The 16083-nt window shown below is 46.0% G+C and overlaps 1 protein-coding gene across 15 annotated transcripts in view; it reads left to right on the forward strand.

The window, feature by feature from the left end:
* Positions 1–16083, forward strand: part of BLTP1 (bridge-like lipid transfer protein family member 1) — a 381731-nt gene that overhangs the window by 100999 nt on the left and 264649 nt on the right. For all 15 annotated transcript variants that reach the window (XM_069743891.1, XM_069743894.1, XM_069743897.1 and 12 more), the window contains exons 10-12: positions 3619–3769; positions 4392–4548; positions 8190–8268. In XM_069743891.1, coding sequence (XP_069599992.1) covers positions 3619–3769; positions 4392–4548; positions 8190–8268 — 387 coding nt within the window. The remainder of the gene's footprint in view (positions 1–3618; positions 3770–4391; positions 4549–8189; positions 8269–16083) is intronic.

Consider the following 16083-nt stretch of genomic DNA (forward strand, 5'->3'; position numbering starts at 1 on the left):
TGCGGATTAAGCAGGGTGATGAGTGGAAAACCGCATTTAATACGCCTGAGGGCCATTTTGAGTATTTGGTGATGCCTTTTGGACTTTCTAATGCTCCTTCTGTCTTCCAGTCCTTTATGCACGATATTTTCCGTGAATATCTGGATAAATTTATGATTGTGTATTTGGATGATGTTTTGGTTTTTTCTGATGACTGGGAGTCCCATGTTCAGCAGGTCAGGAAGGTGTTTCAGGTCCTGCGGGCCAATTCTTTGTTTGTAAAAGGTTCAAAGTGTCTCTTTGGAGTCCAGAAGATTTCTTTTTTGGGGTATATTTTTTCCCCTTCTACTATTGAGATGGATCCCGTCAAGGTTCAAGCTATTTGTGACTGGACGCAGCCTACATCTCTTAAGAGTCTACAGAAGTTCTTGGGCTTTGCTAATTTTTATCGTCGTTTCATAACTAATTTTTCTAGTGTTGTTAAGCCTTTGACGGATCTGACTAAGAAGGGTGCTGATGTTGCTGATTGGTCTCCTGCGGCTGTGGAGGCCTTTCAGGAACTTAAGCGCCGGTTTTCTTCTGCTCCTGTGTTGCGTCAGCCAGATGTTTCGCTTCCTTTTCAGGTTGAGGTTGATGCTTCTGAGATCGGAGCGGGGGCGGTTTTGTCACAGAGAAGCTCCGATTGCTCGGTGATGAAGCCATGTGCGTTCTTTTCTAGAAAGTTTTCGCCCACTGAGCGGAATTATGATGTTGGTAATCGGGAGCTTTTGGCCATGAAGTGGGCATTTGAGGAGTGGCGTCATTGGCTTGAGGGTGCTAGACATCGTGTGGTGGTCTTGACTGATCACAAAAATCTGATTTACCTTGAGTCTGCCAAGCGTCTGAATCCTAGACAGGCTCGTTGGTCACTGTTTTTCTCTCGTTTCGATTTTGTGGTTTCATATCTGCCAGGTTCAAAGAATGTGAAGGCGGATGCTCTTTCTAGGAGTTTTGTGCCTGATTCCCCTGGAAATTCTGAGCCCACTGGTATCCTTAGGGATGGGGTGATTTTGTCGGCTGTCTTCCCAGACTTGCGACGTGCTTTGCAGGAGTTTCAGGCGGATAAACCTGATCGTTGTCCGCCTGAAAGACTGTTTGTTCCGGATAATTGGACCAGTAGAGTCATCTCCGAGGTCCATTCTTCTGCGTTGGCAGGTCATCCTGGAATATTTGGTACTAGAGACTTGGTGGCCAGGTCTTTTTGGTGGCCTTCCTTGTCGAGGGATGTGCGTTCTTTTGTGCAGTCTTGTGAAGTTTGCGCTCGGGCTAAGCCTTGCTGTTCTCGGGCCAGTGGATTGTTGTCACCTTTGCCTATCCCGAAGAGGCCTTGGACGCACATTTCCATGGACTTTATTTCGGATCTCCCTGTCTCTCAAAAAATGTCTGTCATCTGGGTTGTGTGTGACCGCTTTTCTAAGATGGTTCATCTGGTCCCCTTGCCTAAGTTACCTTCCTCCTCTGAGTTTGTCCCTCTGTTTTTTCAGAACGTGGTTCGTTTGCATGGGATTCCGGAGAACATTGTTTCTGACAGGGGATCCCAGTTTGTGTCTAGATTTTGGCGGACGTTCTGTGCTAAGATGGGCATTGATTTGTCCTTTTCGTCTGCATTCCATCCTCAGACGAATGGCCAGACGGAACGAACTAATCAGACCTTGGAAACTTATTTAAGGTGTTTTGTTTCTGCTGATCAAGATGACTGGGTTACCTTTTTGCCGCTTGCCGAATTTGCCCTTAATAATCGGGCTAGTTCTGCTACCTTGGTTTCTCCTTTCTTTTGTAATTCGGGGTTTCATCCTCGTTTTTCCTCTGGTCAGGTGGAGCCTTCTGATTGTCCTGGAGTGGACATGGTGGTGGATAGGTTGCATCAGATTTGGAGTCATGTGGTGGACAATTTGATGTTGTCCCAGGAGAGGGCTCAGCAGTTTGCTAATCGCCGTCGCCGCGTGGGTCCTCGACTTCGTGTTGGGGACTTGGTGTGGTTGTCTTCTCGTTTTGTTCCTATGAAGGTCTCTTCTCCTAAGTTCAAGCCTCGGTATATCGGTCCCTATAGGATCTTGGAAATTCTTAACCCTGTGTCGTTTCGTTTGGATCTCCCGGCATCGTTTGCTATTCATAATGTGTTCCATCGGTCGTTGTTGCGGAAGTATGAGGTACCTGTTGTTCCTTCGCTTGAGCCTCCTGCTCCGGTGCTGGTGGAGGGAGAATTGGAGTATGTTGTGGAGAAGATCTTGGATTCTCGTGTTTCCAGACGGAAACTTCAGTATTTGGTCAAGTGGAAGGGTTATGGTCAGGAGGATAATTCTTGGGTGGTTGCCTCTGATGTTCATGCTGCTGATTTGGTCCGTGCATTTCATAGGGCTCATCCTGGTCGCCCTGGTGGTTCTCGTGAGGGTTCGGTGACCCCTCCTCAAGGGGGGGGGTACTGTTGTGGATTCTGTTTTTGGGCTCCCTCTGGTGGTTACAGATGGTACTGGGTGACTTGTGTTCTCTGCGGTCTCTGGTGTCCACCTGTTCTATCAGGATATGGGAGTTTCCTATTTAACCTGGCTTTCTTGTCATTTCCTCGCCGGCGATCAATGTAATCAGTGTGTCTTGTTACCTCTGCTTTCCGCTTCTGTAATCATCAGGACAAGCTAAGTTTTTGATTTTCCTGTTCCACGTTTTGCTTTATTTTTGTTTTAGTCCAGCTTGCAGTTATGTGATTCCTTGTTGCTGGTTGCTCTAGTGGGCTGATATTACTCCTCATGTTCCATGAGTTGGCACATGAATTCAGGTAATTTCAGGATGGTTTTTTGTAGGGTTTTTCGCTGACCGCGCAGTTCACTTTTGTATCCTCTGCTATCTAGTTTTAGCGGGCCTCATTTTGCTGATTCTGTTTTCATTACTACGTATGTGCTTTCCTCTCATTTCACCGTCATTACATGTGGGGGGTTGCTATTTCTGTGGGGTGTTTCTCTGGAGGCAAGAGAGGTCTTTGTTTCTTCTAATAGGGGAAGCTAGTCCTTCGGCTGGCGCGAGACGTCTAGAATCATCGTAGGCACGTTCCCCGGCTACTGCTAGTGTTGTGAATTAGGTTCAGGATCGCGGTCAGCTCAGTTTCCATCACCCTAGAGCTTGTTCTGTTTTTTGTGTGCTTGTCCTTTTGTGATCCCCTGCCATTGGGATCATGACAGGATACTCAAAGGAATCATCATCAGACAGGAAGTAGGGAACAAAATACAAAAGCCCTTAGCTGGTGTAGTTGGGGATTGGTCGGGAACTTTAAAGCAAGTCTATTAGAAAATAGCTTAAATTATGGGACTCAGTAGATAGGCAGTTATTGGAAAATGATTTGCATTAGGACAACTCCTTTTAAGACAGACAAAAAGCTATTTTTTTTTACTTTGTTCAAAATTCATGAAATGCGGGAACCATTTTCATACATTTGCTACGAAAGACGTAAGATCATACCAGGCGATTAAAAAAAGAGAAGCAACTGAAAAAAAAATGCAAATGCTGAATCAAACCATTCGTCTCTGTTAAGGATTGGAGACTAGGAAGTAAGCTGTCAGACTTTAGCCTTAGTTTTCCTTTATTGACAGCATTTTTTGTTTTTCAAAGGCCTTGTTCCAGAAGATTCTGGAGAAAATGTTGAAGATGAAAACAGTACAGAAGATGCAAAACTACAAGACTTACCGCCCTGCTGGGGCTTAGACATTGTGTGTGGAAAGGGGACAGATTTCAACTATGGCCCATGGGCGGACAGGCAGAGGTAAAAACATCCGCCATCACTTCTAGGTGAAACTCCTCCTGCTATTTCATGTAGTTTTTGTATTCTGTGCATTAATGAGGATCACAGTAGGAAGTGGGACCATCTGACGAGCTCTGCTATGCCGAGGGTGCGTATGTGCTGCATACTACTGGTGTAGTCTTCTATGTGTGTGTCTATAGAGTTCAACTGGACTCACAGAAGCTACCAACATTGTGTGTATTTCATGGAGCTGTGAGAATATGTACTGCACCCTGACAGCGCAGTGTAAACCTAGCCTGGCACATGATCACTAGGGTCAGGGTCCATAGCCACGGTTCCTCCTTACTGCATGGCTGCAGTGAGTAGAACAGATCAGTCCTTTGGTGGGACCCGCGCAGTGCCGCTCCTTTCACTGTCTATTGCATTGAAGAGGCGGAGACAGTCGAGACCCATACATGATTGTTTCCTCCAGCCCCATAGACATTGAATGGAGCATGTCTGGCCATTGCTGCAGAGTCTTCCCCAGTCATTCAGGGAGCAGAAATGTGGGGCTAAGGACCCTGATACATAGGACCCCTGACTTCAGACATCTATCGCCCATCCTGTGATAAATGAGTAATCGGTGTCTTCTTTTTCCTGACAGGGAGTGCTTGTGGAAATTTTTTTTCCCACCAGATTATCAGGTTATGAAAGTTTCTGATATTCCAGAGCCTGGTAAACCAAGGCAGATCCAGGCATTTGAATTAAGAATGAACATAATAGCAAATGCTACTATAGACTTGCTGTTTACAAAAAATAAAGTAAGTACCAATGTCTCATCGTATCTAAACTCCATCTAATCTTAAAGGGGCTGTCCGGGCCAAAGCGATAAGTCTGCAGTCACTCTGTGTCCCTGCAGACTTATGAATCGTCCCAGCGCACGCACTGTGCGCCCCAGGAATGCGCCGGGTTGGGGTATGGGTTATACATATTCTTGGCCAGTGGGTGTGGCTTCGCTCTCCATACACTTGTATGGAGCGAGGACACGCCCTCTAGTCGGCCATGTCCACTGGCAAGCTGCATGGCTAGCTGGGACATGGCCCGATCAATGCAGTGCGAGTTCTGGGGATTGCACAGTGTGACTGCAGAATTATCAGTTTTGACCAAACAACCACTTTAAGTCAACCTTTCCGTTTGCACATACATTTTCTACTTGAATTAAAGATTAACCATCATGTTATTGTTTATTTCATAAATCAATACAACATATGAATGTAATATGTTGTAATATATCTTATCAGAGAAATCCACTCTTTTCTCTGCCAGGACTGATCAGTCAGTTTTAAAATATTTAATTCACTGGTAAAATTTATATTCATTGAGGACTAAATGTTACATTACTGAGATAGGAGATGACATACCTTCTGATAAGATTCAATGTAGTGGAGAGGGGTCATAGAAGGGAGGAGCTCTGCCTCTAGCTCCCCATCCTGTACTCCTCCTCCCCTCTACATAGGAGATTACAATTTCTACTAATTAGATTCCATGTAATGGGAAGGGGGTAGTAGAAGGGAGGAGCTCTGCCTCTAGCTCCCCATCCTGTCCTCCTCCCCCTTCCCCTCTACATAGAAGATTACAATTTCTACTGATTAGATTCCGTATAATAGGAAGGAGGTAGTAGAAGGGAGGCGCTCTGTCTCTAGCACCCCATCCTGTCCTCCTCTCCCTTCCCCTCTACATAGAAGATTACAATTTCTACTGATTAGATTCCGTATAATAGGAAGGAGGTAGTAGAAGGGAGGCGCGCTGTCTCTAGCACCCCATCCTGTCCTCCTCTCCCTTCCCCTCTACATAGATTACAAGTTCTACTGATTAGATTCCATATAATGGGAAGGGGGTAGTAGAAGGGAGGAGCTCTGCCTCTAGCTCCCCATCCTGTCCTCCTCCCCCTTCCCCTCTACATAGATTACAATTTCTACTGATTAGATTCCATATAATGGGAAGGGGGGAGTAGAAAGGAGGAGCTCTGCCTCTAGCTCCCCATCCTGTCCTCCTCCCCCTTCCTCTCTACATAGAAGATTACAATTTCTACTGATTAGATTCCATATTATAGGAAGGGGGTAGTAGAAGGGAGGAGCTGTGCCTCTAGCATCCCATCCTGTCCTCCTCTCCCTTCCCCTCTACATAGATTACAATTTCTATTGATTAGATTCCATATAATCGGAAGGGGGTAGTAGAAGGGAGGAGCTCTGCCTCTAGCTCCCCATCCTGTCCTCCTCCCCCTTCCCCTCTACATAGGAGATTTTAATTGCTACTGATAAGATTCTGAATAATGTAAAAATCTATCCTAATGAATACAGACTTTACCAGTGAATTGACAATTTTGAGAATGAATGATCGGTCCTGATGGAGAAAGAAGCAGATTTCTCTGATAAGATATATTACGTAGTTACTTGTTTTCTTGTATGCTATTGATTTATGAAATAAAAATTAAACCGACAGTTACTCCTTAACCCTTCCATACTCGTGAGGAACCTGTCGACTGCTGCATGCTTGGTTTAGTATGGTGACCTGTTTGTACATTCATCCAGCCTAACACTCAAGATCTAATGTCATCTGAAGACTCACTCTGTACTGGCCTTCCACTTCTCATAAATAACGCGGTAAATTAAAGATATGCAAACATTTATGGTTAATCTATTCTGGAAACGTATCTTTCATCTGACATTGATACTGTAGTTTAGCCCTTATTTTGGTTAATAATTTAAGAATATATTGGATTTTCAGAACCAAGATAAAAACTAACTACCGTATATACTCGAGTATAAGCCGAGATTTTCAGCCCAAATTTTTGGGCTGAAAGTGCCCCCCTCGGCTTATACTCGAGTCACGGTAGCGGTGGGGTCGGCAGGTGAGGGGCTGAGGGTGCTGGGGTATACTTACCTAGTCCCAGCGATCCTCGCGCTGTCCCTGCCGTCCCACGGGCTTCGGCGCTGCAGTTTCTTCCTCTCTTCAGCGGTCACGTGGGACCGCTCATTACAGAAATGAATAAGCGGCTCCACCTCCCATAGGGGCGGAGCCGCTTATTCATTTCTCTAATCAGCGGTGCCGGTGACCGCTGATAGAGAAAGAAGCTGCGGCACCGAAGACAGGAGGGGACAGCGCGAGGATCGCCAGGACTAGGTGAGTATAGCATATTCACCTGTCCTCGTTCCATCTTCCCGGCCGGCGCCTCCATCTTCCCGGCGTCTCTGCTCTCTGACTGATCAGGCAGAGGGCGCGATGACGCATACAGTGTGCGCGGCGCCCTCTGCCTGATCAGTCAGAGCAGAGACGCCGGGAAGATGGAGGCGCCGGAACGAGACGCCGGGAGCTGCAATCAAGGGAGGTGAGTATGTGTTTTTTTTTCTTTATTGCGGCAGCGGCAGCGGCGGCACAAATTTATGTGGAACATCTATGGGGCACAGTGAACGGTGCAGAGCACCGTATATGGCACATCTATGGGGCACAATGAACGGTGCAGAGCACCGTATATGGCACAGCACAGCTATGGGGCACAGTGAACGGTGCAGAGCACCGTATATGGCACAGCACAGCTATGGGGCACAGTGAACGGTGCAGAGCACCGTATATGGCACATCTATGGGGCACAATGAACGGTGCAGAGCACCGTATATGGCACAGCACAGCTATGGGGCACAGTGAACGGTGCAGAGCACCGTATATGGCACAGCACAGCTATGGGGCACAGTGAACGGTGCAGAGCACCGTATATGGCACAGCTATGGGGCACAGTGAACGGTGCAGAGCACCGTATATGGCACAGCTATGGGGCACAGTGAACGGTGCAGAGCACCGTATATGGCACAGCACAGCTATGGGGCACAGTGAACGGTGCAGAGCACCGTATATGGCACAGCACAGCTATGGGGCACAGTGAACGGTGCAGAGCACCGTATATGGCACAGCTATGGGGCACAGTGAACGGTGCAGAGCACCGTATATGGCACAGCACAGCTATGGGGCACAGTGAACGGTGCAGAGCACCGTATATGGCACAGCTATGGGGCACAGTGAACGGTGCAGAGCACCGTATATGGCACATCTATGGGGCACAATGAACGGTGCAGAGCACCGTATATGGCACAGCTAGGGGGCACAATGAACGGTGCAGAGCACTATATGGTTCACACCTATGGGGAAATATGAACGGTGCAGAGCACTATATGGCACAGCTATGGGGAAATAATGATCTATTTTTATTTTTGAAATTCACCGGTAAATGCTGCATTTCCACCCTAGGCTTATACTCGAGTCAATAAGTTTTCCCAGTTTTTTGTGGCAAAATTAGGGGGGTCGGCTTATACTCGGGTCGGCTTATACTCGAGTATATACGGTATGTCACACAAGTAGTAACTAGTGTAGCGTGCGTTAGCTATTATTCTCTTTATTTTTTTTACAGGAAACTAATGCTGTTCATGTGAATGTTTGGGCAGGATCCTACTTGGAAGTAAACATCCCCATGACAGTCACTGAGAGTGGTGAGTGTGAAAAACGCAGAGTTGTTAGAAGTTGCAAGACATTACACTAAACATAGCTGTCAGGGAAGACTGCAAATCCACCTAGTCCTAGTCTGTATCTGCTTTTCAATGTTTGGCCATATTGTATTTACAGTAGATGTTTGTGTTTCCACCTCTCCCATTCTGCTCCGGGATGAAAACCTTTGTCATATAAAGTCATCTTTCTAATGAGTCATTAAACCGTACACCCACAGCACGCAGTAGGCAGGATTGTTACTTGATCACCATATCCGTTTCTTGTGTCTGCACCTGGGCGCCATGCCAGTTTTATTGAAAGTCACAGAGCAGCTATTTATTGCGCATAGCAGCCATACAGGTCAAAAGTGACCAGTTTTGCTCTTATTTTATTCCCGCCTCTCCCCTGAGTATTTTATTCCCGCCTCTCCTCTGAGTATACTATTTTGTTTTATTTTATTTTTTTTTAATCTACTATACAGTTCCAGTGATGTACACCTTTTTATATAGTGATAATTTTTATTGTGCTTACCAAGGGGGCATGGCTGACGGGATTCCCTGGGGACGTGACTTTAGGCTGCTCTACACTCTTCCTAGAGTGCCCACCCCTTTAGTAAAGTATAGAAAATGTTCAGCTCAGCCTAGAGGGGGAGGTGCATAGATATAGGTTCCCAAACCTTAATAAGTGAAAAATTTACAACTAGCACACTCCAACAGCTGTGATGCAAAAAGGGGTAATTTAATATACATACAGTAGTCACAAACGTTTCGGTCTGCAAAGGACCTTCATCAGTGTGCTACAAAAAATAAATAAATTATCCCTTTAGTAAAGACCCTCAAAAGTAGTACAAAATTGAAAGGCTCATATTTCTGGAACTGGATGACGGATTTAAAAAAATCAAAAACCATAATACTCCAGAAAAGATGGGGGATAAAATAAGAGCAAAAACTTTGATCAGGTGACCGGTCCTCTAAGATCTTCTCATATGTGGTATTCACTTCAGTGGAACTGAGCTGCAGTAACTGACACAACCTATTGACAAATGTGACTGTTTCCGTGCCTTTCTAATACCTGACCCCATTTAATTAGTTACGTAAAAGGGTTTCCATCAGAGAAAGGAAGCTGCCAGAAGTTTATGGCAGAGGCTTACTAGCCTATGGCCAGCAAAACAACACACTTGCCTGGCTGATCCAGCCAGACTTTAGTATTGAGGAGTGCATGCGTCTGACAGCACTTTAAATCACCTCTATCCCACCTCAACTGCCTGTTGGCTAGCAAGAGTGGGCAATTTCACAGTTAATAGAGAAAGTAGATTGTCCTAATTTTGCTAACCTTAAGGTACCGTCACATTTAGCGACGCTGCAGCGATCTAGACAACTATGCCGATCGCTGCAGTGTCGCTGTGTGGTCGCTGGAGAACTGTCACACAGACAGCTCTCCAGCGACCAACTATGCGAAGTTTCCCTGGTAACCAGGGTAAATATCGGGTTACTAAGCGCAGGGCCGCGCTTAGTAACCCGATGTTTACCCTGGTTACCAGTGTAAATGTAAAAAAAACAAACAGTACATACTCACATTCCGGTGTCTGTCCCCCGGCGCTCTGCTTCCTGCACTGACTGTGAGCGCCGGCTGGCCGTAAAGCAGAGCGGTGATGTCACCGCTGTGCTTTACGGCCGGCCGGTGCTGACAGTGCAGGGAAGCAGAGCGCCGGGGGACAGACACCGGAATGTAAGCATGTAGTGTTTGTTTTTTTACATTTACACTGGTAATCAGGGTAAACATCGTGTTACTAAGTGCGGCCCTGCGCTTAGTAACCCGATGTTTACCCTGGTTACCAGTGAAGACATCGCTGAATCGGCGTCACACGCCGATTCAGCGATGTCTGCAGGAGATCCAGCGACGAAATAAAGTTCTGGCCTTTCTGCTCCGACCAACGATGTCACAGCAGGATCCAGATCGCTGCTGCGTGTCAAACACAAAGATATCGCTATCCAGGAGGCTGCAACGTCACGGATCGCTAGCGATATCGTTGTTAAATTGTTCACTGTGAAGGTACCTTAAGGCTACAAGTCTGTGCGTAACCCCAGATATGTGCTTTGCATACGTGCGTTCATGTGCTAGCTACTGTAAATAGGCAAAGCCGGAATGTTGCCGGAAGTATGTAAATAGCCTACTTGAGTCACATCACATGTCAGCTCGCTCCCGGAGAATCCTCACAGTGTGAAATACATTTTTTTTTATTTGAAATTTACAAAACCTGTATCTTTTAGTTTAATTTTCAGGTTTAAATGAATTTTGCAAGACTTAGACCTTGGAAACGCCCTAAAACTGATACTACTTTAAAAATCCCACTTCTCAAATGCTTCAAAACTGCTGTCAGGAATTTTTTTTAACCTTTCAGGTTCTACACAGGAATTTAATACAAAGTCGAATTTAAAAAATAAACTAATTTTTGCTCTAAAATTTTGCTTTGGTCCCAGCTTTTCACTTTTATAAGTAACTAGCTGAAGAGCCCGGCGTTGCCTGGGCATAGTAAATATCTGTGGTTAGTTATAGCACCTCACGTCTCTTATTTTCCCATCATGCCTCTCATTTTCTCCCTTACACCTCTCATTTTCTCCCTTACACCTCTCATTTTCCCCCTCACTCCTCTTATTTTCCCCCTCACTGCTCTCATTCCCCTCTAACACTTGTCATTTCGACCTCACATCTGTCATTTTCCGATCACTCCACTATTTTCCCCTCACTCCTCTCATTTTGCACTCACACCTTTTCATTTTCACCTCACACCCCTCATTTTCACCTCAGTATATACATGTTTGTCATCTCCCTTATATATAGTATACACCTGTGTGTCTTCTCTTGTATATAGTATATACCTGTATGCCATCTCCCCTGTAAATAGTATATACCTGCTGTATGTCATCTCCTCCTGTATATTGTATATACCCATGTGTCATCTCCTCCTGTATATATTATATACCTGTATGTCATCTCTTCTGTATATACTATATACCTGTATGTCATCTCCTCCTGTATATAGTATGTGTCATCTCCTCCTGTATATAGTATATACCTGTGTATCATCTGCTCCTGTATAAAGTATATACCTGTGTGTCATCTCCAGTATATAGTATATACCTTTATGTCATCTCCACCTGTATATAGTATATACCTGTGTGTCATCTCCACTGTATATAGTATATACCTGTGTGTCATCGCCCCTGTATATAGTATGTACCTGTATGTCATCTCCCCTGTATATAGTATATACCAGGATGTCATCTCCTCCTGTATATAGTATATACCTGTATGTCATCTCCTCCTGTATATAGTATATACCTGTGTGTCATCTCCTCCTGTATATAGTATATACAGGAGTATATACAATTTTTCCACGTGTGCAAGTTTTGCGTGTGGCGAGTTTTCCATGAGGTGAGTTTTGCACTTGTGGCGAGTTTTGCGTGAGCCTAGTTTTTGCATGTGGCGAGTTTTGCGCGTGGCGAGTTTTGAGCGGCGACTTTTGTGTTTCGACTTTTATGTGGCGAGGTTGGTGTATGTGTGGTGAAATGTGGGCTGAGGGTAATATGTGTTCAAGCACGTGGTAGTGTGTGGCGCATTTTGTGTGTGTGTTCATATCCCCATGTGTGGTGAGTATCCCATGTCCCATCCCTTAGCAACTGTACGGTATATATTCTTTGGCGCCATCGCTCTCATTCTTTAAGTCCCCCTTGTTCACATCTGGCAGCTGTCAATTTGCCTCCAACACTTTTCCTTTCACTTTTCCCCATTAATGTAGATAGGGGCAAAATTGTTTGGTGAATTGGAAAGCGCGGGGTTAAAATTTCACCTCACAACATAGTCTATGACGCTCTCAAGGTCCAGACGTGTGACTGTGCAAAATTTTGTGGCTGTAGCTGCGACGCCTCCAACACTTTTCCTTTCACTTTTTCCCCATTATGTAGATAGGGGCAAAATTGTTTGGTGAATTGGAAAGAGCGGGGTTAAAATTTCACCTCACAACATAGCCTATGATGCTCTCAGGGTCCAGACGTGTGACCGTGCAAAATTTTGTGGCTGTAGCTGCGACTCCAACACTTTTCCTTTCACTTTTTTCCCCATTATGTAGATAGGGGCAAAATTGTTTGGTGAATTGGAACGCGGGGTTAAAATTTTGCCTCACAACATAGCCTATGACGCTCTCGGGGTCCAGATGTGTGACTGTGCAAAATTTTGTGGCTGTAGCTGCGACGGTGCAGATGCCAATCCCGGACATACACACACACATACACACATTCAGCTTTATATATTAGACTAGATGGAGGTCCGATGCGGGCAGTAATGTCACGATGGGGGCAGGCATGCGGCGCTGTTTTTGCCTAATGGCGTCCTGTAATAATCTAATGATTTGCATCAGGGGACTCATGTGCTTGACGCCTACGCTTATATGCATTGTTTTTGTCCCAGCGATGCTGTTGCTCTTCAAGAGTCTAATTTTCCCTTTGTTGTCTTCGACGTTGTGCCTTTGCTGCTTTCCTTTCATTGTCATTGGCGTACTTTTTATGAGGAGCCATGTTGGCGTTGATATTTGCTTTTTAAAGGGGTTTTCCCAGGAACAAAAGTTCATTGTAAAAATTGTCTGTGTCCGACCGTGTACCGAACATACCACAACTCCTTGGCAGGGGAGGAAGCAAAAGACAATACTGACATTACAGCAGGAGATAGCAGAGGATACATTTTGTGAGGTACCGTATATACTCGAGTATAAGCCGAGATTTTCAGCCCAAATTTTTGGGCTGAAAGTGCCCCTCTCGGCTTATACTCGAGTCAAGGTGAGCGGCAGGGTCGGCGGGTGAGGGGGAGAGGGCGCTGAGGCATACTCACCTAGTCCCAGCGATCCTGGCGCTGTCCCTGCCGTCCCACGGTCTTCGGTACTGCAGTTCTTCCCCTCTTCAGCGGTCACGTGGGACCGCTCATTAGAGAAATGAATAGGCGGCTCCACCTCCCATAGGGGTGGAGCTGCGTATTCATTTCTCTAATCAGCGGTAACGGTGACCGCTGATAGAGAAAGAAGCTGCGGCACCGAAGACCAGCTGTGACAGGCAGAGTGAGCGTCAGGATCGCTGGGACTAGGTAAGTATGTAATATTCACCTGTCCGCGTTCCAGCCGCCGGGCGCCGCTCCATCTTCCCGGCGCCTCCATCTTCCCGGCGTCTGCGCTCTGACTGTTCAGGTCAGAGGGCGCGATGACGCATATAGTGTGCGCGGCGCCCTCTGCCTGATCAGTCAGTGCAGAGACGCCGGGACAAGACGCCGGGACCGGACGCTGGGAGCTGCAATCAAGAGAGGTGAGTATGTGTTTTTTTTTTTTTTAATTGCAGCAGCAGCGGCGGCACAGATTTATGTGGAGCATCTATGGGACAAAATGAACGGTGCAGAGCATTGTATATGGGGCACAGCTGTGGGACAAAATGAACGGTGCAGAGCATTGTATATGGGGCACAGCTATGGGACAAAATGAACGGTGCAGAGCATTGTATATGGGGCACAGATATGGGGCAATAATGAACGGTGCCGAGCACAGTATGGGGCACAGCTATGGGACAAAATGAACGGTGCAGAGCACTATATGGCAGAGCTATGGGACAAAATGAACAGTGCAGAGCACTATATGGGGCACAGCTATGGGACAAAATGAACGGTGCAGAGCACTATATGGCAGAGCTATGGGACAAAATGAACGGTGCAGAGCATATATGGGGCACAGCTATGGGACAAAATGAACAGTGCAGAGCACTATATGGGGCACAGCTATGGGACAAAATGAACGGTGCAGAGCACTATATGGGGCACAGCTATGGGACAAAATGAACAGTGCAGAGCACAGTATGGGGCACAGCTATTGGGAAATATGAACGGTGCAGAGCACTATATGGCACAGCTATGGGGAAATAATGATCTATTTTTATTTTTGAAATTCATCGGTAAATGCTGCATTTCCACCCTAGGCTTATACTCGAGTCAATAAGTTTTCCCAGTTTTTTGTGGCAAAATTAGGGGGGTCGGCTTATACTCGGGTCGGCTTATACTCGAGTATATACGGTAAATATTTTTTTAAATTATTCTACCTCACAAAATGAATCCACTTTGAACCCCTGCTGTATTGTCAGTATTGTCCTCTCCTGCCCAAGAGATGTGGTATTCTCCCTACACGGTCAGACGCAGTCAATTTTTAAAATGAACTTTCGTTCGTGGGAAAACCCCTTTAATGTGACCGGCTTCCTCTGCCTGTAGACCCGTCACGCATTTGCTGCCAGGATCAGCCGAATGATTCACTGCACCTGCGCGTAATTTGCGCTGGCGCAGTATATCAGACCAGCGCCATCTTTGTGCAAACAGATAGCGGCGGTCACATTAAAACTGCGCATGCGCTCCTCCTGTACAAAGATGGCAGCAGTCAGTGAATCATTCAGCTGATCCCTGTGGCGGCGTGTTCGCGACGGTGTTCTGCTGGTGGTACCGTGCAAGAGGCTGCGTGAGTGTGTGAGAGAGTATGTGAGGTGATTACGGCATATAGAGTGTTTGTGTGTGTGGTGCGACGGTGTTCCGTTGGAGGTTGGTACCAGCAGCAGTTTCCATATTGCGATACCCATTTCTTGGGTGTCCCAATGTGGCGGTCAGTGAATTTCCTCCGCTTGGAATTCTGGGATACAGTGACCTCTGGACAGAACAGAGAAAAAGTGAAACTCATATATTAGATAGTCTTTACAAACAGAGTGATCTATTGTTGTTAATGCTGATGATTATGGCTTACAGCCAATGAAAACCCAAAAGTCTTTATCTCAGTAAATTAGAATAATTAACAAAAAACTCCTGCAAAGCCTTCCTAAGCGTTTAAAAAGGTCCCTTCAGTAGGCTCCTCAATCATGGGAAAGACTGCTGACTTGACAGATGTCCAGAAGGCAGTCATTGACACAATCCACAAGGAGGGTAAGCCACAAAAGGTCATTGCTAAAGAAGCTGGCTGTTCACAAGCATATTAATGGAAAGTTGAGTGGAAGGAAAAGTGTGGTAGAAAAAGGTGTACATGCAACTGAGATAACCGCAGCCTTGAAAGGATTGTTAAGAAAAGGCCATTCAAAAATTTGGGGGCGATTCCCAAGGAGTGGACTGCTGCTGGGGTTATTGCTTCAAGAGCCACCACACACAGACTATCCAGGACATGGGCTACAAGTGTCACATTCCTTGTGTCAAGCCACTCATGACCAATAGACAATGCCAGAAGCGTCTTACCTGAGCCAAGGAGAAAAAGAACTGGACTGTTGCACAGTGGTCCAAGGTGTTTTCAGATGAAAGTAAATTTTACATTTCATTTGGAAATCAAGGTTCCAGAGTCTGGAGGAAGAGTGGAGAGGCCACAATCCAAGCTGCTTGAGATCTATTGTGAAGTTTCCACAATCAGTGATGGTTTGGGGAGCCATCTCATCTGCTAGTGTAAGTTCACTGTGTTTTATCAAGACTAAAGCCAGCGCAGCCGTCTACCTGGAAATTTTAGAGCACTTCATGCTTCCCTGTGCCAACAAGCTTTTTGGAGATCGAAATTTCATTCTCCAGCAGGACTTGGCACCTGTCCACACTGTCAAAAGTACCAATACCTGGTTAAAAAACATTATCACTGCGCTTGATTGGCAAGCAAACTCGCCTGGCCTTAACCCCATAGAGAATCTATGGGGTATTGTCAAGACGAAGATCAGGCACACCAGACCCAACAATGCAGATGAGCTGAAGGCTGCTATCAAAGCAACCTGGGCTTCCATAAC

This window comes from Ranitomeya imitator, chromosome 1, assembly GCF_032444005.1.
Source record: "Ranitomeya imitator isolate aRanImi1 chromosome 1, aRanImi1.pri, whole genome shotgun sequence".
Lineage (NCBI taxonomy): Eukaryota > Metazoa > Chordata > Amphibia > Anura > Dendrobatidae > Ranitomeya > Ranitomeya imitator.